The 26,403-nt window shown below is 41.1% G+C and overlaps 1 protein-coding gene across 1 annotated transcript in view; it reads left to right on the top strand.

Annotated features, from left to right (window-relative positions):
- The first annotated feature begins 904 nt into the window (after positions 1-904).
- CUNH8orf34 (chromosome unknown C8orf34 homolog) overlaps positions 905-26,403 on the top strand; it is an 82,823-nt gene continuing 57,324 nt past the window's right edge. The window contains exons 1-2 of the mRNA XM_070940984.1: positions 905-973; positions 25,628-25,775. Of these exons, the coding sequence (XP_070797085.1) occupies positions 905-973; positions 25,628-25,775 (217 nt within the window). The remainder of the gene's footprint in view (positions 974-25,627; positions 25,776-26,403) is intronic.

Genomic DNA, 26,403 nt, shown 5'->3' with positions numbered 1-26,403 from the left:
AGGTGCGTATTTACCACCGATACTAGCACCCGAGGAAAAAAGAAACGTAACTCCAAATGGGGTTAACGGATCCCATCCTTCCCTTAATAATTAATTCCCTTAATCTTTGCTATTCGAAAGGGTGATTCTCCCCCTCCTCTGTCACGGTTGCCTCTCAAGTATAGACCAGCAGCTGGGCAAGAGCTGAAAGAAATAAGGGAAAGAATTACAAACCACGTGAGAGAGGCCGTGTATTCGCCAAAGCTGGGCGGGAACGGGCGCTGTTTCCAGCCTCTGCCAAATCCTTAGCGCACCCGCCGCTTCAGCACGCATTTCAAGCTCAGCCGCCAACGACTTCGGCCACTGCGGTGCGCTCCCGAGGCTTCCTCCAGCCCGCTCCCTTGACCCGAGAGAGGACCGCGGGGTGTCGTCGCAGTCCGAGAGCGAAGCAGCTCCCCCTCCTGGCTCCACTCGGGAAGAGCAGCGCCGTTGCTATTGGCTTTGCGAGAGGCGCTGTCGCTAGGGCGGCAGCTTGGCGAGGTGGCTTCAAGCGGAGCCGGGGCTGCGCGCCCTGTAACCAAGGAACCGGCCGCCTGCATAGGCGACGCACGGCTCTTCCCGCCGCGTCCTCTTCCCTGCGCACCAGCTCGCGCCTTCCCCAGCTCCAACCTTCACCGAGGAGGGAGAGGGATGGCAGGGTTTCCTTGCCTCCTGGCTCGAGCTCGGCTCTAACAGGGGACCGGGCGTCCAGGTAGTTCAGGACCGGTGCCGCTGGTCGGACCTCGGGCTTTTTCTTACCATAGTCCCCGCCCTGCCCTGCTGTTCCCAGCCTGCTCGTTTTGTGGAGCGAGCTGGGAAAAGGATAGTAGCAGGAGTCGCCGGAGAAGCAGCACGCGAACACCAGCCTCCGTTCCTCGGCGAGCTGATGGCGTCTCGTCAGCAAAACAGAATTCAAGCCTACCTGGAAAGGAACAAGATCGGGCCCCTGTTCGAGGTAAGAGCCCCTCCGAGCCACCGGCTTGCTGGGTTTTGGTACCGAGGTGGCAGCGCTCGGATCTTCCTGGCGCGAGCGGCTGGCCGGCCAAGTGCGCGCCGGGTCATACCAAGTTACTTCGAGTTTGCTTTAATTGAAATTGCAATTGCTGCTGGAAGCAAGCGGTGCGGGAGAGTTTACTTACTGTTGAGTGATTCAAGTCCTTGGTCGGCTATTAGCGATCAGGTGGATAATTTTTTCTCCCTGACGGTCGGACCCTCACCTGGTCTTCCAAAGGTGCACCCATTGCCAGCGCAACTGAATCCCTCCTCCACATTGCTGCTGCTCGTTCTTCTGTGCCGATTGCGGGCCAGCGTGCTTTACCTAAAGAATTGGCGAGGCATATGCGCGCACACGCCTCCTTTTTTTCCTCTCTCTCTCCCTCTGACACACATTCTTTTTCTGTGTGCTGCTTCTTTCCCTTTCCACTCGAATCGGTTCTGTGACACGGTCTCGCAGTTAAAAACAGTACAGAAGGGAGGTAGTAATATTTCTACCACCTACCGATAATTCGGTTTTCCCTGTCATACTGGAGTTCCTAGGGAAGGCGGTACAGCTTCTGATCTTCTCACTTTTATGACTCTCTTGGTGAGAGAGTCTTGGTATCTCCAGACAAAGTATCTCCCACAAGGAATCCAGCAATAGTATTGCAAGCTTCCTCTGGTGGAGAGAGACATAAGTCTAACTTAACTTTTAGTGTTATTCTTTATTTAAATGTCTTTTGTATATCCTATCCCATTTTCTTTTATGCATGTGCTTTGTGACTCCAGTTTCTGGAGTGGCAGATGCCTTTTTCCCAGTGCACAGACATTATTAAATAGCTCAGATTGGTCAAATTATTTGGTCAGTTTAGGCAGAAAATCTCCAAAGTGCAGTTCTGTACAATTGATAATAATGAATAACATTACTAACAATCTGCCCAGGCATTTTAGGAATGGCTGAAGCAGCAGTGGTAAGGCTGATTTTCTAGTTTTGTATTTATTTTTTATGGTTTATTGATTTTTATAGTAATATTTTTTATTCTTGTGAGCTGTCCACAGTCACTGAGAGGCAGAATACAAATTTAATAAAGTATTAGTATGATAGTTTATTCCACAGTCAGCCAGATAATTAGAATGGACTTGGCATTTTTATCCACCTATCAAGCCCTTCCCAGGTATAGGGATAGCCAGATGTTTTTTGGGGGTATTAAAGGTATCTTCACAGGATATGTCTGATGGTGATTTTTGCCAATGCCAGTGGTGTTCAGGTATGCACCAGATGTTTTGGGATTATGCCCAAGGTACTTAATACAGTTGGTACTATCTTTGGTTTCTTTCCCTGCAGTTTTTCTACTTCTATTTGAAGGTTTATGTATTTTGTGATTTTTCTCCAGTACTTTCTCTTCTGCTGTCTCCAGGTACTGTCACGTCCCACTATTCAGACTTTTTTTGGCTTTCTTGTTGACAGTTGTTAAGTCTGGAGTGTTACGTAGTAGGTGCTTGCCTGCTTTGAATAGTAAAGTCCCAGAACACTTTAGCTCCTTCTTTTTATATTACTTTGTCTATTTCTATTACTTTGTCTTGGTCTCACCAGTTCTTCCTTGCAGGTAAGCAGTATTTCTTGCACTTCTTCCAATGCCCCATTGTTGCTACTTTGTCATGCCGTTGCTTGTAGTCAATCTGTGAACCTTTTGCAGCAGCTAAATAGATGCTGTTTCTTCAGCTACTTTGCAGAGACAGCATTTGTTGTTACTATCATCTCAATTCTGGCTTTGTACGCAGTTGTTCTTAAAGCTTGGTCTTGTGCAGTCAGAATTGGCCCCTCTGTCTCTTTCTTCAACTTTCCTGCTCTTAGCCATTGCCAGGTCTTCTGGTCTTTTGCTTTGCCTGCTTTTTTATTGGTGTGTGGACGTATCAGCCATGTGATACTTTGCCTTGCTATGTCTCATTTCTGTTCTTCATTTGGTCTTTCTTATAGGTCAGTTTGGTCTCATCCATATTCAGCAAACGTTCGTGGTGTACTAATTTCATTGCATCTTTTTCACTGTCCTTCAGATATTCTTCCAATGTCCTTGTTTCTTCTTCAGCTATCTGGTGTATTTGTAACATTTCATGACCACCTATGTTCCCTGGTAAGTATTATTACATAGAAAACAATGTGAAGTCATAGCTGCCAGTTCTTCAGCTGGTATTTGCATTGAATTCTTCCCAAGAACCCAGGATATTTCAATGTATCGGCATACTATATGTGCAAATCCAAGGCCTTCTGTAAATGACAGATGGAAATTTTGTCAATGTTGCAGATGTTATAAGTATTGCCAAAGGCGTTTTGGTATGGCACCCAGTGTGCCAATAAGTACTGAGATCGGCCAGCTGGTTTATGTCATAATCTTTCACTTTTGAGTTTCAGTTCTTGATACTTTGTGATTTGTTTGTTTGTTTGTTTCCCATCTCACCACAGGATAACTCTGTGGTCCTCTCCAATTCTTTGACTACTATTCTGCTTTCCACTAGTATTGCCACATCAAATATCCACATTTTCTTCTTTTCATCAGTTTAATCTGATGTTTATGGGCCAAGACATTTATCAATTTGTATCAAGAAATCCAACAATATTTGAATATGTTCATTTTCAACTACTTTTCAACTATATATTCCCACCATTAATTCTCATTACTGGCACATTATAATTTTTACAAATGTTCCAGTGAATCATTTTGATGACTTTTATGTTACTGTTGATAGCTGTTGGTTCAGTCTACTTGCATGAGTTGAGTGTGTGATCTACCATTTCTTCTGCCTCTTCTTACAGTTTGCATTTTTAATCAGTTGATTATTTTTTTTAGTTCTGACTTTGGTTGTCTTCGTTTGAATAGCTTCCTCTTAAGCGGCCAAATTCTTTGGTTTCTTTAGTTAATGTTCCAGTTGTAAGCCATTGTCAGGTTTTTTTTTAATCCACTTTTACTTTGATCTTTTGTAGAAATTGACCATGCAATCCTTGCCAGTGTTCCGTTCCTGTTTTTACTACGTTATTTCAATATTTATGTTTTGTTCCCTGTACATTAAGTTCCAATTTTTAATTTGCATCAATCCTTGGCTGTCTTTTACATAATTAGCTAATGCTTGCTTTTCTTCTTTGACAGTTTATTTGACTTGAAGTAAACCTTTGCTTCTATTGCTGTTGAGCAGGTATAATCTATAATATCAGTACAAGAATGTAATGGCTGTCACCTATTAACCTGTACATTCCTTCTTTACTGTATGCTCTGTAATTTTTCTTTTTTCTAACTCCTACTCTCTCATTCACAGTATACACAATATATGCTTTGAAGTTCTTTTTATCCACCTCCTTTGCCTAAAGATACCATCCTGGACATACTTGTCTATTGCTTCAGCTATCTGACATTCGAAAAAATATAGTTGAGCTGTCACTTGTGAAAATATTTACACATATCTGGTTCTGCTGCCATCAAAATCCTCTTTTGATTAACTTCTGTTTTCTGTTGGCCTGCCTGCAAAGAATCAGAAAAAACTGTGTGGAGTGTATGTCAACTTCAGGCTCCAAATAACTTAAACCCATTGTATGGGCCCATTGTCTATGTCAGTGGTCCTCAACCTGTGGTCCGCGGACCCCTGGGGGATCATGATATTGTCATAACATTGAAGAAATGTTATGATTGAGTTAAGACATGGGGTCCACAAAAAGTATTTAAAGAGGGTGAAGAAAAGGTTGAGAACCACTGGTCTATGTGGTTCTATGAGAAAATACTGAAAATAAAGTATCCTATTAGTTGCCAGTTTGGGCAAGCAGGGGAATATAAAGGAGGAAGTAACATCATGTGTGTCATTACATCATTCCACAAATGAAATGAGTACCAGGGCAACCTAAAACCTTCTTCTCCTTTCTGAATTGATAACCAAAAACTAGTACAGTAGAGTGCAAAAGCCCTGCCCATTGGCACTAACAACCCATGAGCACCACATTTTGCGTGTGTTGCCCTCCCCCGCACTACTAGGGCCAGCGTTTTGGGGAACACTGCTCTAAAACATGTTCCAGCTTGATTGATCTATTCCAAAAAGGATTTAAGTAGCTGTTTCCCCCCCCCCACTGCTTATTTCTGCTACAGATGCTTAATTGCAAAAAAACTTTCATCAAACACTTTGATGAGAAAAGAATAATGAATGCATTCTTTTTAATTCTCTTTTTATTTATTGCATTGAAGAAAACGTATAGTTGAAATCTAATTTTTGTATAGATGAAATCCGACTTGTCTAGCTAGCACAATAATGTGATAAAAGTTCTTCATAGTTTCTGATTGTGGTTCATGGATTAAACAGAAAACTGACAATTCCACTCACGAAATAATCAACCAAAAAAGTAACCTCAAATATTCTATGAAAGAGCAAAACAGCTACTAGCATTATATACTGCTCAAAAAAATAAAGGGAACACAAAAATAAGACATCCTAGATCTGAATGAATGAAATATTCTTAGTAAATACACTTTGTTCATTACATAATTGAATGTGCTGACAACAAAATCACACAAAAATTATCAATGGAAATCAAATTTATCAACCCATGGAGGTCTGGATGTGGAGTTACACTCAAAATTAAAGTGGAAAAAAACTCTACAGGCTGATCCAACTTTGATGTAATGTCCTTAAAACAAGTCAAAATGAGGCTAAGTAGTGGTGTGGCCTCCACGTGCCTGTATGACCTCCCTACAACGCCTGGGCATGCTCCTGATGAGGTGGCGGATGGTCTCCTGAGGGATCTCCTCCCACACCTGGACTAAAGCATCCCCCAACTCCTGGACAGTCTGTGGTGCAACGTGGCATTGGTGGATGGAGTGAGACATGGATTCAGGTCTGGGGAACGGGCAGGCCAGTCCATAGCATCAATGCCTTCATCTTGCAGGAACTGCTGACACACTCCAGCCACATGAGGTCTAGCATTGTCGTGCATTAGGAGGAACTCAGGGCCAACCGCACCAGTATATGGTCTCACAAGGGGTCTGAGGATCTCATCTCAGTACCTAATGGCAGTCAGGCTACCTCTGGCGAGCACATGGAGGGCTGTGCGGCCCCCCAAAGAAATGCCACCCCACACCATTACTGACCCACTGCCAAACCGGTCATGCTGGAGGATGTTGCAGGCAGCAGAATGTTCTCCACGGCATCTCCAGACCCTGTCACGTCTGTCACATGTGCTCAGTGTGAACCTGCTTTCCTCTGTGAAGAGCACAGGGCGCCAGTGGTGAAGTTGCCAATCTTGGTGTTCTCTGACCAATGCCAAATGGGGACTGTAAGCACAACCTCCACCTGTGGACGTCGGGCCCTCATACCACCCTCATGGAGTCTGTTTCTGACCATTTTAGCCACCACATGCACATTTGTGGCCCGTTGGAGGTCATTTTGCAGGGCTCTGGTAGTGCTCCTCCTGTCCCTCCTTGCACAAGGTGGAGGTAGCGGTCCTGATGCTGGGTTGTTGCCCTCCTACAGCCTCCTCCACGTCTCCTGATATACTGGCCTGTTTCCTGGTAGCGCCTCCATGCTCTGGACACTACGCTGACAGACGCCGCAAACCTTCTTACCACAGCTCGCATTGATGTGCCATCCTGGATGAGTTGCACTACCTGAGCCACTTGTGTGGGTTTTAGACTCCGTCTCATGCTACCAGTAGAGTGACAGCACTGCCAGCATTCAAAAGTGACCAAACCATCAGCCAGAAAGCATAGGAACTGAGAAGTGGTCTGTGGTCACCACCTGCAGAACCACTCCTTTATTGGGAATGTCTTGCTAACTGCCTATGCTTTCCACCTGTTGTCTATTCCATTTGCACAACAGCATGTGAAATTGATTGTCAATCAGTGTTGCTACCTAAGTGGACAGTTTGATTTCACAGAAGTGTGATTGACTTGGAGTTATATTGTATTGTTTAAGTGTTCGCTTTATTTTTTTGAACAGTGTATATTGCTTCACAGTGCTTTACAGCCCTCTCTAAGCGGTTTACAGAGTCAACATATTGCCCCCAACAATCTGGGTTTTACCGACCTCAGAAGGATAGAAGGCTGAATCAACCTTGATCTGGTGAGACCCGAACTGACAAACTGCTGGCAGCCAGTGATCAGCAGAAGTAGCCTGCAGTACTGCATTCTAACCACTGCGCCACCGCGGCTCTTACTAAGACTACAGTAACATTGAAGGAAAGATGACAATTTCATATAGATTTATGTTTTAAGGCCGTGATGGTGAACCTATGGCACGCGTGCCGCAGGTGGCACGCAGAGCCATATCGGTGGGCACGCGAGCTCAGCCAGCTGATTTTCAGATCTACTGGGCCCACTGGAAGCAGGGAAACAGACTGTTTCCGGCCTCCGGAGGGCCTGGGGCGGTGGGGAAAGTCTGTTTTTCGCCTTCCCCAGGCTCCTAGAAAGCCTCTGGAGCCTGAGGAGGACGAAAAATGGGCCTACCGGGCCCACTGGAAGTTGGCAAACGGGTTGTTTTTGGCCTCTGGAGGGCCTCCAACGGGGGGGGGGAAATGACATTTTCGCCCTCCCTAGGCTCCTAGAAAGCCTCTGGAGCCTGGGGAGGGCAAAAAACGGGCTTACCGGGTCCACCTTGCCATCATGTGCCAAAAAAGGGGGAGCGTGGGGGAGTCGTGCACATGCGCGGGGGGCAGGGCACATGGAATTATGGGTGTGGGTATGCTCACATGTGACATCCCTGCACTCCTCCTGCTTTCGGCACGCGATGGCAAAAAGGTTACCATCACTGTTTTAAGGCTTGGAATAATGAGCAGAAGCAGCAGTGAAATCCGCCAGATCTATCTGGCTTGCACGAACCGGTAGTGCCGGCAGCGGGAGGCTCCGCCCATCCTCCCACCCACTGGGACATCCTTATGTTCCATTTTTGACCCTCTGTGCATGCGTAGAAGAGGCATGCGCGTTCACACTCCCTAACCAGTAGCAAAGGTAAATGCATTTCACCGCTGAGCAGAAGTCTCTCTGAAAAATAAATAATGATGCTAAATTGATTCTAAGAAAGTAATTTGAGGCTTTGAGGAATTGTCAGTGACTAATATAAATACTGGTTGTTAGGGGAGGAAAATTTTGGCTGAAGAATTATAGTAACTACGGCTATATAGTGTTTCAGAAAATTGAAAGCATCTATTCTAAAAATGTGCTTTCATGTTGTGTGTGAGTGGGATGGAAACTGGTTGCACTCTTTAAAGCAGCTGCATCTTTTCTGACCATTGGCATCAGCTGCTGGAGCACCTGAGAAAGTACCTTTTAGAATCCAACCTGAAGTATCCTAATGGAGCCTGGATGATATACATGACTGTACAGGCAAAATTCATGTGTCTTGATTGCTTTAGATGACATACTATGAATCTAGTTCCCTCATCCAAGACTTGATTAATGATTAAACTTAGGCAGGCTGCTTGTTCATCAGTTTTAATGTTTATGTAGGTTTAATTAAGTTATATAACTGTTCGATGCTTTTTCTCAGAGCCATAATTCTTTCCTTGAGTGGTTCTTTTGCTGCAGGTGCATTTGGGATTACTACTGAAGGAATAAATACTAAAAATGACCAGAAGAGTTTATTGTCCCTTACTTTAAAAGTCTTTTGCATTTATAGACTTGAAGAAATGGTTTGAAAATTATTCTTTCTACTCTCTTTTGTTTGTTTGTTTAAATCAGTTGGGGTTCTTTCATCTACGTTCAAGTCAACCTGAGCCTAGAAACTCACTGGACTTTGGGCCAATGATTTCTTTCAGCTCACCTCCTGAATGATGATTGTGCGAAAAATTAGAGGAGTGTTATCCTTGCTTCTTGAGCTCCTAGATGACTCTAGGACAGTGGTTCTCAACCTTCCTAATGCCACGACCCTTTAATACAGTTCCTCATGTTGTGGTGACCCCCAACCATAAAATTTTTCCTAAAACCATTGAAAATATATGTTTTACGATGGTCTTAGGCGACCCCTGTGAAAGGGTCGTTTGACTCCCAAAGGGGTCATGACCCACAGGTTGAGAACCACTGCTCTAGGACCATGATGGCAAACCTATGGCACGTGTACCACAGGTGGCATGCAGAGCCCTTTCTGTGGGCACGCCAGCTGTTGCCCAGCCCAGCTCCACCGCACATGCATGTATGCCTCTTGCCAGCCAGCTGGTCTTTCGGTCTCTGCCATGCATGCATGGGGGGGTCGGGCCTTCCCCAATCTCTGCAGCTTCTCCCCAGTGCACCCTACCTTTCTCCTCTATTTCTGCCTCCCGTGCCTTCCCTGATCTCTGCAGGTTCCCCTCCAGTGCACCTTACCTTTCTACTCCATTTCTGCCACCTGCACCAACCTGGAAGCCGAAATGGGGTGTGGGGGGTACCGTGCGAGCCCTCCCTGTGCTCCAATTTGGGCATGGAAAGCCTCCTGCTCCAACCTGGAAACAAAATCAGGGTGCGGGGGGGGGCTGGGGCACATGCGCTGGGGTCTGGGGCACATGTGTGGGGGGCGCATGTACAGGGGGCACTCGCATTGCATTTTGGGGGGGTGCCCAAAGCGCGTGCGCTTTGGGCACTCAGCACCAAAAAGGGCACCAAAAAGGTTAATCATCACGGTTCTAGGATATAGCTCTAACAAAGAAATATATTCTTATACCTGTGTTTACCAATCTTGATCTATTTCTAACAAACTATTTAGGTTTAAGTAATGTATTTTGCCACAATAGGTTAAGAACAGCAATTATAGTATTAAGAAACAAAGAACATACAGAAGAGTTGAAAAATGGAATGTTTTAGGAATGAAACACAGACAGAAATAAGAATTCTTAGATAAGGAATATATTAAAGGAAAATAATATCCAGGAAGAGTAACCTCAGGTCCCTTCTTCTGCCTGGAAACCACTTATCTTACTTCGAAAAAAGCAGGTACCCTCCTTAAAGCTGGCTGGTATGCAACACTTAACCAGGCTTTGACTTGCATTGAGGTTCTGACTGAGAATGTTCTCACACTCTATTCATAATTCTAATTAGATATGTTTCCTTCTTATACTTGCTCATTGGCTGCTATGGACACTTTTAGAACAACCCAGTTCATCAATTCCATCCCTTTCTCCTTTGTTCAGGTGGCTGGTCTTAGACCTGAACATGGGCTGGGAAATATGAAGTAACTTGATGGCCAGCTTACATGAAAAATGGAAAACATGGAGTTAGAAAATCAGAGACCTAAAGAAATAAAGAAAAACGATGCATATCTATAAACCTCTTCAGTCTGAGAAACATCTTTTGTAATGATGCTTTAGAATATTATCCATATTGCACTGTAGATGTTCAATGTGACTCTGTGAAGGGACAGAGATATGAATGCTAGAAGGTAATTGGCACATTGTAATGAAGCCTGGCATGAATATGCATATAAGTTTTTTTTCTGTTGAAATGCAAAAATATTCTATATTAATGATGAACAATGGTCATAATTTAGACTTGGTGAATTATTAAAGGAGCATAGCTTGTGTGTATGTCATCCTTAAGGTGGTAAGTCTAGCCTTATACAAAATGTAATAAACTGTGTGATTCTGAAAAAAAAAGATTTTGCTGTTTTGAAGGAGTCAACTATACTACTTCATCATGGCAGATGTGTGTGTGTGTGTATTTGTGTGTGTATGTTGTACATTCCTGGGAAGGATGAGTGATGAATGTCAGGCAATGGTGATATAGAAAGGCATTGGAAGAATATGATCGTGTAGGCAAAGGTATGGTTTTATTCTGTGCAGGAAAAGGCAATGGTAAACCACTCCTGTATTTTAGGAAGAAAACCACACAGGTGGACAATATAAAATGATTGATGATATCGTGCTGGATGATAGGTCAATCAGGTCAGATGGCACTCAACATGCTAATGAGGAATAGCTGAAGATCTTTCAGAATAATAATGGAATTTATGATGTGTTTTGATTAAAGCCTTCAGGATTTCTAGTTGCTGATGTTGTCATGTTAAAAAGAAAATATGAAGCTAAAAATAGAATTAATGGGGGAACATGGAACATAAGATTGAAAAAAGGGAAAACTCAGCATAGTAAAAGATGAAATAAATAGATAACAGGTTAAATCTTAGACATTACTGAATTAAAGTAATTGGACATTGGACATTTTCAATCAAAACATTTTGTCTACTACCTAGAGCACAAAAAACAAGAAGGAACAGCATTGCTTTCATGGTCAAGAAGAATGCAACAAGGATAACACGTGGGTACAATGCAATGAATAATATCAATTAGACTTCATGAAAAACCCTTTAATATCATGATTATCCTGGTTTATACTTCAACCACTAGGACAGAAGAGGAGGTTGATGGCTTTTTATAGTCAAATTCAGTCTGAAATTGAAAGAACAACATTATATTGCTTGCGGTTGGAGACTGGAATGCCAAAATTGGAAATAATGAGAGGAATATAATTGGATTATATGGTCTAGGAAAAAAGAAATAAAGCAGGGCAGTGGTTTATCTATTTCTGCAATCCAATCTCTGATTTATTACTAATATAGTCCTGCAACAATCAGAACAATGCTTATTTGGCAACATCACCAGATGGAGTACACAGATATTAAATTAATTTAGTAATGGTACAAGAGGGTGGAAGAATTCAGTGATACTTGCAAAAACATTGCCAGCTAAGTTACAAAACTCTTTTTACGTCATTATTCTCTGTACATTTTTAAAAATTTACTCATCATTTCATAATCTCATCTTGGGTCTCTACCAGTTGATAGCATTCCCAATATATCTGTAAATTGCATGCCCTCACAATGAACTTGCCATAAGACAACAACATTATTTTGGATTATAAGAATATATGGTGGAATTATGTCAATTAATACTAACTGAATAGTGGAATTCTGGATTCCAGATCTATATTCTAACAAGGTTATATTAACATGAAATTACAGATAGGCAAAAGCTATATAGTATAGGTAGCTACCAAATATGTATAGTCAGTATATGATTCCAGATAGGAAAGACTTTTTTTTAAAAAAAATTAATTTAATTTAATTTAATTTAATTTAATTTAATATTTAATTTAATTTAATTTAATTTAATTTAATTTAATTTAATTTAATTTAATTTAATTTAATTATTTAATTTAATTGTTTATATGCCGCCCCTCTCCGAAGACTCAGAGCTGCTCACAATACATTTTAAAAAATCATTACAAAAAACATTTAAAAATTAAAAACATTAAAAACTCATTCACATCATTCATGGCCGGCTCTCGCCAGATCACAAGAGCAAGATCAACAGCTCCAGGCCTGCCGGAAAAGCCAGGTCTTCACCGCTTTTCGGAAGGCCAATAGGGTGAGTATAGTCCCGACCTCAGGAAGTAATTGGTTCCAGAGAGCTGGGGCAGCCACAGAGAAGCCCCTCCCCCATGGGCCCGCCAGCCGGCATTGTTTAGGTTTAGGTCTCCTGGAGGAGACCAACTCTGTGGGATCTTACCAGTCACTGGGAGCTATGCGGCAGAAGGCGGTCTCGAAGATAACCTGGCCCTAAGCCATGTAGGGCTTTAAAGGTATTAACCAACACCTTGAATTGTGACCGGAGACCAATAGGGAGCCAGTGCAGCTTGCGGACAATTGGTGTAATGTGGGTGTACCTAGGTGCACCCACGACAGCTCGTGTGGCTGCATTCTGGACCAACTGTAGTCTTCGAACACTTTTCAAGGGTAGCCCCATGTAGAGCGTGTTGCAATAATCTAACTGTGAGGTGACAAGGGTATGAGTGACTGTGAGGAGAGCCTCCTGATCCAAGTAGGGTCGCAATTGGTGCACCAGGCGAACCTGTGCAAAGGTCCCCCTAGCCACAGCTCTCAGATGTTGCTCTAATCTTAGCTGTGAGTCTAGGAGGACACCCAAATTGCGAGTCCGTTCTGAGGGGGACAATTTCTCCACCCACCCCCCCAGAACCAAAGATGGACAATCGACATAGTCTTTAGGAGGCAATACCCACAGCCACTCGGTCTTGTCTGGGTTAAGTTTGAGCCTGTTGACTCCCATCCAGACCCTCACAGCCTCCAGGCACCGGCACATCACATCCACTGCCTCACTGAATTGACACGGGGTAGAGATATACAGCTGGGTATCATCCGCATATTGCTGATATCTCACCTCATGTCATCGGATGATCTCACCCAGTGGCTTCACATAGATGTTAAATAGGAAGAAGAGAAGACCGAGCCATGAGGCACCCCACAAATGAGGGGCCTAGGGCTTGACCTCTGTCCTCCTACCAACACCGACTGTGACTGACCAGAGAGATAGGAGGAGAACCACCATAACACGGTGCCTCCCACTCCCAGCTCCCTTAGTTGTCCCAGAAGGATGCCATGGTCAATGGTATCGAAAGCTGCTGAGAGGTCAAGTAGCACCAAGATGGAGGAATGACCCCCATCTCGGGCTCGCCAGAGATCATCCATCAGCGTGACCAAAGCAATTTTTTTTTTAATTTGATTTATATGCCGCCCTTCTCCGGAGACTCAGGGCGGCTTACAATGCGTTAAGCAATTTCTGTGCTGTAGCCAGGCCTGAAGCCAGATTGAAAGGGTCTAGATAATCCGTTTCCTCCAATGACCGCAGGAGCTGAAGTGCCACCACTTTCTTTACAACATTTCCCACAAAGGGTAGGTTGGAGACTGGATGAAAGTTCTTTAATTCTGCTGGATCCAGGGAAGGCTTCTTGAGGAGGGGCCTTACAACCGCTTCCTTTAATGGTTGCGGGAAGGCCCCTTCCCTCAAGGACGCGTTAACTAAAGCCTGGAGCTAGCCTCGTGTCACTTCCCTGCTGGCCAGAACCAGCCAGGAGGGACACGGGTCCAACAAACAAGTGGAGGAACTCATCGTTCCTACAGCCTTGTCCACTTCCTCAAGAGTCACTGGCTCAAACTCATCCCACACAATAGGACTAAGACCTGCCCCCATCATCTCGGTTGGAATTGCACAATCAGACTCCAAGTCCATCCGAATCTGAGCGACTTTATCTGACAGAAACTGCACAAACTCCTCAGCTCTACCCTGCAAGGGCTCCTCAACTCCCCCTACATTAAGGTGGGAGCGAGTCATCCTAAATAGGGCGGCTGGGCGTGAATCAGCGGATGCAATAAGTGTGGAAAAATGCGAAAATTTTGCCACCCGTATCGCCACTAAATAAGTCCTAATAAAGGCTCTTAAGAGTGTTTGGTCAGATTCGGAGTTACTGGTCCTCCAGCGTCGCTCTAGATGTCTCTTCTGGCGCTTCATCTCCCGGAGCTCCTTGGTAAACCAGGGAGCTTTCCTGGATCCACTGCCATGGAGAGGTCGCAAAGGCGCAATCTGGTCCAGTGCCCCAGATGCTGCCCTATTCCAGGCAGCCACCAGGGACTCAGCCAGATTGTGGACAAGGGAGTCAGGTATCTCCCCAAGCTCCTTCTGGAACCCTTCAGGGTCCATTAGGAGCCTGGGGCAGAACCACTTAATCGGTTCCGCCTCCCTGCGATGGAAGAGTAGCGTCCTCAAGTCTAACCTCAGCAGGAAATGATCTGACCACGACAAGGGAGAAGCATCTATACCCCTTAATTCCAGATCATATTTCCACAGCCCCGAGAGAAACACCAGGTCAAGTGTGTGTCCCCCCCTATGAGTCAGACCCTGAACTACTTGGGTTAGGTCCACAGTTGTCATGGAAGCCATGAACTCCTGAGCCACATCTGAGGATTCGCCAAGTGAGGGCAAATTGAAGTCCCCCGGTACCATAAGCCTGGGGAACTCTACCACCAGCCTGGCTACCGCCTCTAGCAGCACAGGCAGGGCTGTTGTAATGCATCTGGGAGGCAGGTACGTCAGCAACAAGCCCAACTTGAACCACACCCAACAATCTCAGGGGCAGGGATCCTGCGAGAGCAAAGACTCTTCTGGACAATAGCTGCCACTCCTCCACCCCTTCCCTGGAGTCGCAGCTGATGCAATATCTGGAACCCGTCTGGGCACATCTCTGAGAGGGGCACACCCCCCTCCTGGCCCAGCCAGGTCTCAGTTATGCATGCCAGGTCAGTCCCCTCCTCCAGGATTAAGTCCCGAATGAGGGGGGCCTTGTTAACAACAGATCTGGCATTAAACAGCAGCATCCTGAGGCCAGGGCCCTGACATCCCAAGTCACCAGGTATACGAGGCGAGCCCGGTGAACCAGAACCAGAGGGGCCGGAACAAGTAATCGCTTTGAGACAGTGAGTCATAGTTCCCCGAGAGCAGCCTACTCCTCGGCTCCTGCCATTTCTACCTCTCCCAGTCACAACCGCAATACTCCGGCTCTCCAACACCCCAGATATCCCCTCTGCTATGCAAAAAGCTATGCAAATAAATGTAGACCAGAAGTTAGGAACTTGTTTACCCCAAATGTTTTAGATTTTAATTCTCATTGGTCTTCTTTAACATAATTTAGTACAAAGAATTGTGAGATTTGTAATTTTAGCCGTGGTGGCAGAGTGGTTAGAAGGCACATATTGCAGGCTACTTCTGTCCACAGACCATTCCTGACTGGCTCAAGCTTTCCATCCTTCTGAGGTTGGTAAAATGAGGACCCAGGTTGTTGGGAGCCATATCCTGACTTTGTAAACTGCTTAGACATTGCTGTAAAACACCATGAAGTGATATATAAGTGCTATTGCTAGTGCAAGTGCTATCAAAGAAAACTAGATGCTATCAAGTTACTTATCCCAGTATTGGTAATCTGTTAAAGAGTGATCGGTATTCTAATTCATTGTGAAATAGCTCCCTATATTTTTATCTCATCACTGAAATTACCAGTTGACATAGAAATAATGAAATGTTATGATATATAAACTATACATATATCGTATATAAAATTTTAGGCATCACTGTTGACATTAAATGTTTCAGTGATACATTAGAACATTCAATTTGACCAGGAATGTTTAAACATTTTTTTTTTTAAATACTTTATTGAATTTTCCAATTTTTAAAAAGACAATATACAATCACAATCTTAATCCGAGGTGCAATGTTACACATTTCATTAGATCAAACATTAAATGAAATCTATCCATAGCTATACAATATACAGTTCTATACAGTTCTCTACGTTTCTATACAATTAAGTCCATTTCGGGTGTCTAACAGATCGTAGCCTATTATCATATTTTTATTTTTATTCTATTCTTTAACCAGTTATACCAAATTCCCCAAACTTCGTAGTACTTAAAGTTCTCTTCGTTTTTTAGCTCGCTCGTCAATTTAGCCATCTCTGCGCACTCTAGAATTTTATTTATTAATGTTTCTTCAGAGGGGGTAGAGTTGGATTTCCAGAGTTTTGCAAAGGCTAATCTAGCCGCAGTAATAATTTGAATTGCCAGTTGGGTTTTGTTGTTGTCAAGACCATCTTCAATCATACCTAAGAGGAAGTATTCCGGGGCCAGGGCTATCTCTTGTCCCATTATTTCCGAGAGCCAGAGTCGAATCTTTAACCAAAACTTTTTGGTCTCAGGGCAGGTCCACCACAGATGATAAAAGGTGCCGACCGTCTTTCCACATTTCCAACATAAAGCAGAGGAATTTGGAAATATTTTGGCCAGCCTGTCCGGGGCTAGGTACCACCTATGCAACATTTTGTAGTGATTTTCCCTAAATGTTACGGATTTCGTTATTTTGAGATTTCTGTTCCAAGCTATCTCCCAATCATTGAAATTAAGGCCATATCCTAAATTTTTCTCCCAAATGCTTAGCTGATTTTTAGCTATCTTCTCGGCTCTATCCTCATCTAATATAAAGTTATAGATTTTCGATAACATTTTCTTATCTGGTCCCCAAATAATTTTGTCAAAATATCCATATTTCATTTCAATACCACATTTATCTCTATCTTCTTGAAATCTAGACTTAATCTGGAGATATTTCCACCAATCCAGAATATACCCCTGGTCCCTCAATACTTCCAAGGGTTTGAGCTTCCCTTCTTCATCCAAGATATCCTTATATGTGCCCATTTTATAATTCCCTCTTCTATTTGGGGCCACTAGAGCATCCATAATCGACAACCAGCTAGGAACCTTGGTATATATCTTCTGTCTAATTTCCAGCCACGTACGAATCAATGTCTCTCTAATTTTATGTTTATGGAAATGAGTTTTCTTCCTATCCTTTATGTCCCAGAGGTAGGCGTGCCATCCTTCAAGGAGATCGTGTCCTTCTAGTGTCAAAAGTCTACCTTCTTGTAATTTGATCCACTCCTTTATCCAGATTATTTTTGCCGCCTTTTGATATAATTCCCAGTCAGGGAGCCCGAACCCTCCCAAATTTCTTTTCCCTTGAAGTGTCTTGAGAGAAATCCTCGATTTCTTACCCTCCCACAAAAAATTCCTGATATGTTTATTCAGATCCGAAAAATTTTTTTTATCTAGTGATATCGGTATGTTTTGAAATAGAAATAAAAATTTCGGTAAAATATTCATTTTGATCGCCGCAATTTTACCGGTCAGGGACAATTTAAGCCTCCTCCATCTATCAAGATCTTGATTAGTTTTCTGCAATAGAGGGATATAGTTATCATCTTTTAATGAAGAGAGTCTCGCCGTAATCCATATTCCCAGATATTTTATCTTCTTAACTACCTGGAGGTCTAATATATCTTCTAATTCTTTCGTTTGTAGGTTTGTCATATTTTTCACAATTATTTTGGTTTTGTTCTTATTAAGTTTAAGGCCCGCGACTTCTCCATAGTTCTGGACTTCCTGCATTAATTTTGAGCCGGTATCTAATGGGTCTTCTAATATGAAGGCAACGTCGTCTGCGAAAGCCTGCGTTTTATATATTTCCTTCCTAATCTTCAAGCCTTTGATACTTTCATTAGTTCTAATCCTTCTGAGTAAGATCTCTAATGCTAGGATGTAAAGTAAGGGGGATAGAGGACATCCCTGCCTGACTCCTCTTTGAATCTGAAATGTCTGGGTTCTGCCTCCGTTAACTAATATATTTGCTCTCTGATTTTGGTAAATATTCTCTATCATCCTCCTAAAGTTAGTCCCGAATCCCATTAGATCTATTTGGTTTATCATGAAGGTCCAATTCAGATTGTCGAATGCCTTTTGGGCATCGACAAACATTAAAGCCATCTGTTTTCCAGGGTGTTGTTCATAATATTCAATGGTATTTAAGACTGTTCTCAAATTGTCTCTAATCTGTCTCCCTGGGAGAAAACCATTTTGATCCTTATGTATCCATCGGTTTAAAATTTTCTTGAATCTCTCCGCTATTATAGTCATAAATATTTTGTAGTCTGCATTAAGCAGTGAGATAGGTCTATAGTTGGAGATCTGTTTCGGGTCGGCACCTTCTTTCAGAATGATCGTCAGATACGCTTCCCTCCAGGAGTCTGGGATTGTTATGCCAGCAATAGCATCATTTAGAATTTCTAGCAATTCCAGTTTCAGAGCATCATCAAATTTTTGATATAATTCTCCGGGGAGACCATCCGGGCCTGGGGTTTTATTCTTCTTTATTTTGGATAAGGCGGTTCTTAACTCCCCTATGGTGATCTTTTCATTTAACATTTCCTTTTCTTCTTCCGGAATTTGAGGAAGGTTGGCTTCCAACAAATACTGTTCTACCTTGTTTATCTCAATTCCTTCATTTTTGTACAGACATTCATAAAATTTTCTTATGCTTTCTAATTTGTCTTCTTCTTTCGTCAACAGGATGCCCTGAGGATCTTCTAAAGCTAATATTTGGTTTTTTTCCTTCTCTTTTTTTAATTTATATGCCAGCCATCTCCCCGACTTGTTAGCATTCTCGAAACAATAGTGCTTAGATCTTCTTATTTTTTGAGCTATCTCCTCCTGGTCCAATAAGTTCAGTCTATGCCTCATCATCAACCACTGTTGTTTCGTCACCTCATCTCCCGGTCGTTGCTGTAATTCAGCCTCGGTTTGTAATAATTTTTGAGTAAGTTCTTCTCTACTCTTTCTTTTTTCCTTATTTTTAAAGGCAGTATATGAGATGGCTACTCCTCTGACATAGGCCTTCATAGTGTCCCACACAATTTCTTTGGCTGTCCCTCGATTTCCATTTTCTAAGAAGAAGCGTTTGATTTCTTCATTCAATTTGAGTGTGAACTCTTTTTCGTTTAGGAGATTGGTCCTTAAGCTCCATCTCTGTTGTATTTTCTTCATACCATGGGACCAACTGATTTCAAGGAGCTTATGATCTGCCCAAGTATTGATGCCCATGTTAACTTTCTTAATTTCTAATGCCAATTTTCTAGTAACCCAAACCATATCAATTCTGGACCAGGAGTTCTGTGGGATGGAGTAAAATGTATATTGTCTGTCCTGGGGGTGTAAGGTACGCCACATGTCAATTAAATTTATCTCATCCACCAAATCAAAAAAAACCTTTGGTAAGGGGGATCTTTTATTCTTTTTGGTTATATCGCACTTATAATCAAGCTTTGGATCTACAATTCCATTAAAATCCCCTAGCATACATATTTCAAGATGTGCCCAATTTGCCAACTGCTCCTGCAGTTTCCTATAAAATTTCCCTTGTTTTTTATTCGGTGCATAAACCCCTACTAAAAGCAGTCTAGAATTACCCCTCATTATTTCAACTATGAGTATTCTCCCTTTTTCATCTTTATATTTACATTCTGCCATTATTCCTTTCTTAACATAGATAGCAACCCCCCTTTTCCTTTTCTCAGCTAGTGAGGAGAATACTTTACCAAATTTACAGTAATTTAAATATTCAGCTTCATCTTTTTTTATATGGACCTCTTGGATGCAGATAATATCGGGATTTTGTTTCACCAATTTCGACAATATTATCCTTCTTTTTTTGTAATCGTTTAATCCATTCACATTTACCGATATGATCTTGGTATCGTTCATTCCTGAAATTAGTTTCTAGTCTCTTGTTCTTATTTACCTTTTAAAGTTACTGCTCTCACTGGTCTTGATTTTTTCCCTTTTTCCTCAGTATCCTCCTTTTTCTTCTCCTCTTCTATGTCTTCCCTAGTAATTTGCTCTTGGGATATCTCTTCTTCCGTATTTACTATCTCGTTATCCTCCTTGCTGGTTTGCTCCTCCTCTCCTCCCCTTAGTTGTTCTAAAAAGTCTTGAGCATCACTTAGACAATCAATTCTTATTTTCCTCCCTTGCCAAGAAATTTGCAGTCCTTCTGGCAAAAGCCACCTAAAAATTATATTTCTCCTGTTTAGATAATTTGTCAAAAACCTATAATTTCTCCTCCTTTCCCTCACTCTTCTCGGAATTTGTTTCAGAATATTAATTTCTTTTCCCCCATATATAATTTTTTCCTCCCGGGCTATGTTATACAGAATATCCCTAACTTTTTTTCTAGCAAAGCGCACATGGACCTCTCTGGGGAGTCTGTTTCTTCTTACGTAATTTGTCTGGACCCTGTACACCTCATCAATCTCACGAATTATTTCCTGCTTGTCTTGCTGCAGAGTTCCTGCAATCAACTCCGCTATCTTATCACCTAAATCCTCATCTTTATCTTCCAGGATGTTCTGGAAACGCAAGAAAAACGAGGCCTTGTCCATCTCAAGTTGGATCAGCGCGTCTTCCGTTTCTTTATTTTGTGCCGACAAAGTTTGGTCTACTGTGTCCAGTTTTTTCTCGTTTTTTTCAATTCTTTGTTCTACTTTTAAAATTCTATTTTCGTTACTGGCAATAGCCGTTTGAATCTCATTCATTTTAAAGTCGAGAGCATGGATGTCTGATTTTAATTCGGAGTGACTATTCAAAAGTTTTTCTTGCATCGCAAGCATTGTTTCTTGGATTGACTGAAGGGATGTTTGTACCGTTTGCAATGTAGGAGTTATAGGGGGTTTGTCTAGTTTCTGGAGACCTTCTACTGATTTCTGGGTGGCTGGGGAAGACATCGCTAAGGTAGGTATAGATGTCGCTTTTTTAGCAGTTTTTGCAATTGTGGAGATCAGACTTGCCATTTCTTTCAGAACCGATTTTTGGTCTCTTATTATCTCCTCTATCTTTCTCCAAATTCTCATCCAGTGGCACTTGCCACGTTTTCTCTGAGGAGCTTTCTTAGACCTTTATTTCGCTCCTTTATTGGTCCTCTCTACACTCTCAATAAGTTAGTTCCCCTCCAAATAGGTAGACAAAATCTCAATACAAATCAATTAATCGCTTAATATAATCTAAATTCAATCTTAGAAAAGAGTAAGTAATATATATAAATTGTTAAAGGCTAACAATACAGGTAATTATTTTAAGTTAATAAATTCTAAATTCAGTTCCTAATAGGTAGTATTGATATAGATAAATACAGATATATATTCTAAATTGTATAAGTTGACCACAATAAGTTAATGAACTAATAAGTTCTAAGTTCAGATCTTAATAAAGGTTGGATATAAATAGATATAATAGATATAAGTAACTATAAATAGGCATAGATAAATTACAATAAGTATAAATAGATATAATAAATATAAAATCTTATATAGTAATTTAATTAGTAAGATACAAATCCAACCCTCTTTTCCCTAAACTAGTACTAATTATGGAAATCTAAATTCTCATACATAATCAACCCCTTTTTTTTTTTTTTATATATATAAATATATCTATAAAATGACTTAAGAGATCTAAGTAATATTAGTTATAAAGTTATAAAGTTAGAGAGGAAAACAAAGTTCACTTATTAATATCACAAATAATCAAGAGAAGGATAGGAAAGATATAAACATATAAATATATGAGTATAAATATATTGTTTTATAGTGTTTATAGTATTTACGGAATTTTAGAGTACAAATAGGAGATCTTCAATTTCCCTCTTTGCTGGGCTCCAACCAAACTCGATGGTAATAGTCTCTGCCAGAGCGTCTTCTTGTTCAACCGCTGCTGTTCCACTCTTCCGATTCAATGGAAGCACTTCCTGTTTGGTGCAAGCCTCTAACAGCTAGTCACTGTATTTCTTCTGCTTTCTTCCACTCGATCCCAATACCAAAAGCCAGCCACACCGATGGTCTTTCCTTTTTCTTTGACTCTCTCACCACACCGCACTCTCCAAAGCTCCTTACAGACGCAATCCACTCTCCCCGTTTTCTCGTCTGCTCTTCGGCTTGTCGGATCGCCGGGAGTACAAGCTGCTCCACCTTCTCCGTCTCTGCCTCTCGCCGCTCCGAGCACTCTTCTCCCGACACCACCGATCCCCTCTCTGCTGCACGATCGTAGGTATAGGGGAATAGGCTTGAATCTGTCACCGCACCTCCGATCTTCTTCTTAGCTTCCCGTCTTTGTTGGCTATTGCTGCTTCGCGCCCGCCATCAATGGCCGGCTCACCGCGTTGGCTAGGCAGAGCCGCCTGGTCAAGCGAGAGGTGATCGCACCCACTTCCCGCTTGCCTGGCTTCCTCTTTTGCCCGCAGGGCTCTCCGGGTCCCACGTCCCTCGAGGGGATCCCCAAAACGCGATGTTAAAAGGTGTTGAGGAGCAGCGAGCTCTCACTCAACACCCTGTCGCTGCAAATCACCAACCGGAAGTCTCGTGTTTAAACATTTTTATCCAAGTTTAGTTTGACAAACATTTAGGAGTAGAAGGTATGAAATTAACAGATAAAATATATAACATTTTATGTAGTCTTATAGTGTCTCTTTTTGTCCCTATCTATTACTTACTGAATTGTTAAGGGGTCTGTTTCATTTTTTTTAACCTTAGGAAAATGGAACTGAAGGATATGCTTAATGGGAAGACTGCAGTTTTTTCCTGAATTGATAATGGTTTTCTTATTGTAGAATTAATGAGGTTTTATTTCTATGTGAAATTCAATTCTGAACCATTTGCATTTTAATTTTTCTTTCATTTAGCACTTTGAAAACATCTGAAATATTTTTTAGAGCAAAACTCTGTGCCTGCAGGATGCTGAAGTAATGGCTTTTAGAAATACATTGAAGCCAGAATCTTCACATTTCTCCTTTAGTCTAAAAATACCATTTTAGATGGTCAGAAAAAAATTGCAACCAATGTACCTGAGGCTGATAGTGGCGATATTACTGGGATGTTTTAGGTCAGGGGTGTCAAACTCATGGCCCACGGGCCAGATGTGTTACATGCTGGCCCCACCCGATTTAGCGAAGGGAGAAAAAGTCCCAATACATCACGTGACACCATCATGACGCCGCGAGTTTGACACTCCTATTTTAGGGGCTAAGAGAGAAAGCAACTTCTTAACATGTTTTAGATTGATTTTATTAGAGACATGCAACTTTCTGAAATGCTTTGAATATCTGGTTGCTCTCCTAAGCAATCACAAAATACAAAGACTTCCAAATAGAGATAGAATGATCATGACAAAAGAAAGCAAAGGTGGTAACAACAGTAATAGGCGCCTTAGATGAACTCCCCAAACAGTTAGATCACCACTTGAAAACTATCAGCATTGACAAAATCACCATTCGTCAACTGCAAAAGCAGCTTTTCTTGATGCAACAGCTTATATCCTGCGGCAATACCTTTAACACCATTGAAGATAGCATCTGCCTATCCCAGGTCTTTGGGAAGGACTCAATAGGTATTCAAAAATGCCAAATCTTGTCCAAACATTTGGCTGACTGTGTGACAAACCAGTAATAATATATTTATATAAAATGCTTGGCCACCCAACGTGACATGGACAGCCTGTCTGGCATATTGGTTTACAACATCAGATAAGAAATACTTAAGGCTAGCAAAACTTTCTGTACAGACATTTGTTTTCTCTGTACAATTTGAGAAGTTGGATGTTTAGAAATCTCTTTCAAGATCCTGTTAAAAGGAAGTTACCGGTCAATCTAATTATGGGGGAAATGTGATATTAGGAGAAAGGGAAATTGAAGAAAAGCTGCATGTCTGAAACAGTTGAATCACTTTTCTTTTCAATCAATTGGATGAATAGTGTAGATGAAATACCATGTTTCTAAGCTGGGTGTTTACTTCTAGGAATCACTGCAAGCGTTACAATGGTATGCATATTATAACTGCCCTGGATGTTGCTCATATATTCATCTCAGTTCATCCAGCACTATTGTCCTACTCTTTTCACTATCTTATCCATCCATTCCTTTGTCTATTCTTGCTGTTCAAAGCTGATGGTTAGTCTCAAGGCTAGTTTCTGTATATGTTGCAGGGTTCTCTTGGGGCTTTCAGGAAGGCAGAACTACTCCACCCTTTAAAAATATACTATAGTTGTCTTAAGCCAAGAGAAGAAATATGGATGCTGTTCCTCCTGTTTTCATAAAGGACAGAAAGACAGGTAGAAGAGAGTAATAATCAAAATACAACATTATGCTTTATAGACAAAATATCTGCAGTGTTTGCCCAGTATAGAGAAGGAAAATTGGTGGGTGGGTGTTTGCACAAACATGCTTACTCCCATAGATATGTGAACGTTTGAACAAATGAGCAAGCTACTGCAACATTCTTCTTCCAAGAATGAAAAGAATTCATTGGGGTACCATGTGTTCACTAAGAATAATTGTGTAGGCACGGAATGTATTTCATTACTTATGAAATAATAAAAACCATAAATAAATCAGAGTAAACTATTCTATCATTTTTAAAAAGAGAAAAGGTAATATTTTAAATTAAATGTGCTCGACACAGGATTCTATATGTAAAAAACATCATAACTAGTTGAACTAAGTCAGTTTGAGGGATTTGATAGTCCTGTGAGCTGGATTTTCTTGATGATTTACAGGTTATTGGTGTTGAAAGATAATGAAATGCAAAAAGGAAAAGATTACTAAAAGAGAGCAGTAAAGCACTTTAACTGAGAAACACATTTGCAAAAATCCTTTCAAAGCATTAGTTTTTTTTTAAAGCATGTAGATAGTGGTTTCAACAAGGTGAAATCCAGGGAACAAAATGTTGCAATAAAAGAGAAGGTTACATAATTATCTGGAATAATGAATTTGCATGCAAAGAATTAAGTCCTTTCTATGCTGGGAGCTGGAAGTTGTCAGGTACTTATTAAAGAATAAATTATTTCCTTTAACATTTTATAGACTGATTTTGAAAAATATACAAATGAAGAAAAGCATATGATCATTTTAATAAAAATAATTTTTACATAAACCAAATGAGTTGAATTATTAACTGGATTTACAGCAAGCAATGCTTGATTCTAATCAAAGTGGGCTTTAAACCATGGTTTATGATTTTCTGCTCTTTGAAACTTACTCCACAAACCATATTCAAACAAAGAATGTACTGAATCCAGCTAGCCCTTTCTGCCAATTAAATAACTTCTGGACTTTTCATATGGTTAAAGGAGAAGAATTCATAGGTTTTTTGCTTTTATTTTAAAGTAAAAAATAAATTACGTGGCTCAGAATTCTACACTTCTGATTCAGTTTTTCTTTGGCAGCTTTGCTCTCTTTGAGGCTGGTTTCAATAATACATAGTTTTGTCATAATCTTTCAGGCATTCAAATATTTTACCTTTTTTGTAAAAAAAAAAAAGGCTAAAGGAGGGTTTGATTAATGAGAAGATTAATTATCAAACTTCCACTGAAACAAGATGAACTTCTTATATGATTTGACACATCTTCACTTGATGTTTTTAAGGAACTGATGACCAAGCTAATAACAGAGACTCCTGATCATCCAATTCCATTTCTCATTGACTATCTTCAGTCCAAACAAGGGAATCACGGCCACATTCAGAGAACTTTGTCTGGATCTGCTGCTCTTTGGGCAGAGAGTGAAGCTTCAGGTATGTAGAACAAAAATTATTCATTGGGGAATCTAAGTGAACACTTTTTGTAATCACTGTTTATCAAAATTGTTATGTTTTTATTAAATCTTACTTATCTGCCTAGAGGTCATGTGTTTTGTATATCCAAAGTACTTACGTCTGTCCACATTTAATTTATTAAATTACTTATCCCTAAGTTTACCTGGGATTATAAATCAAGTACTCTTTATTTCAGCCTAATATCTTCACATTAATTCATCAGTTATTAAGTGGCAATGAAACCATACAATCTGGATGTCCCTCAGTTGGAAATCCAAGTCATCACATATTAATAGGTATACTTAAAGAAATTCCTCTTTGAATATCCCTCCTAAAGTCCAGGTGTAAATTTCCAGTCTGTCCTGGCCATCTGATAATGGTAATAAACTAAAGACATAGATAAGTATTTCATTCTACCTGTGGATCTTTTTAACCTATGAACAGAGTTATACTGGTAAATGCCAAGAGTTTTTTTAAAAAAACAAAAAACATTAAAGAAGTAGCAATGGTTATTTGGTTACATGGTTATGTTCAAAAAGAGTCCTTCATGTCTCTTTACTATACTTGAATATATTTTGTATTATGAAAAAGCTATTATGCAAATGCG

This window comes from Pituophis catenifer, unplaced genomic scaffold (assembly GCF_029215685.1).
Source record: "Pituophis catenifer annectens isolate HBS135680 unplaced genomic scaffold, rPitCat1.0.hap2 SCAF_3, whole genome shotgun sequence".
In the NCBI taxonomy this organism is placed as follows: Eukaryota; Metazoa; Chordata; class Lepidosauria; order Squamata; family Colubridae; genus Pituophis; species Pituophis catenifer.
Note: the sequence above shows the minus strand (reverse complement) of the source record. Positions and strands in the feature narration are given on the sequence as shown.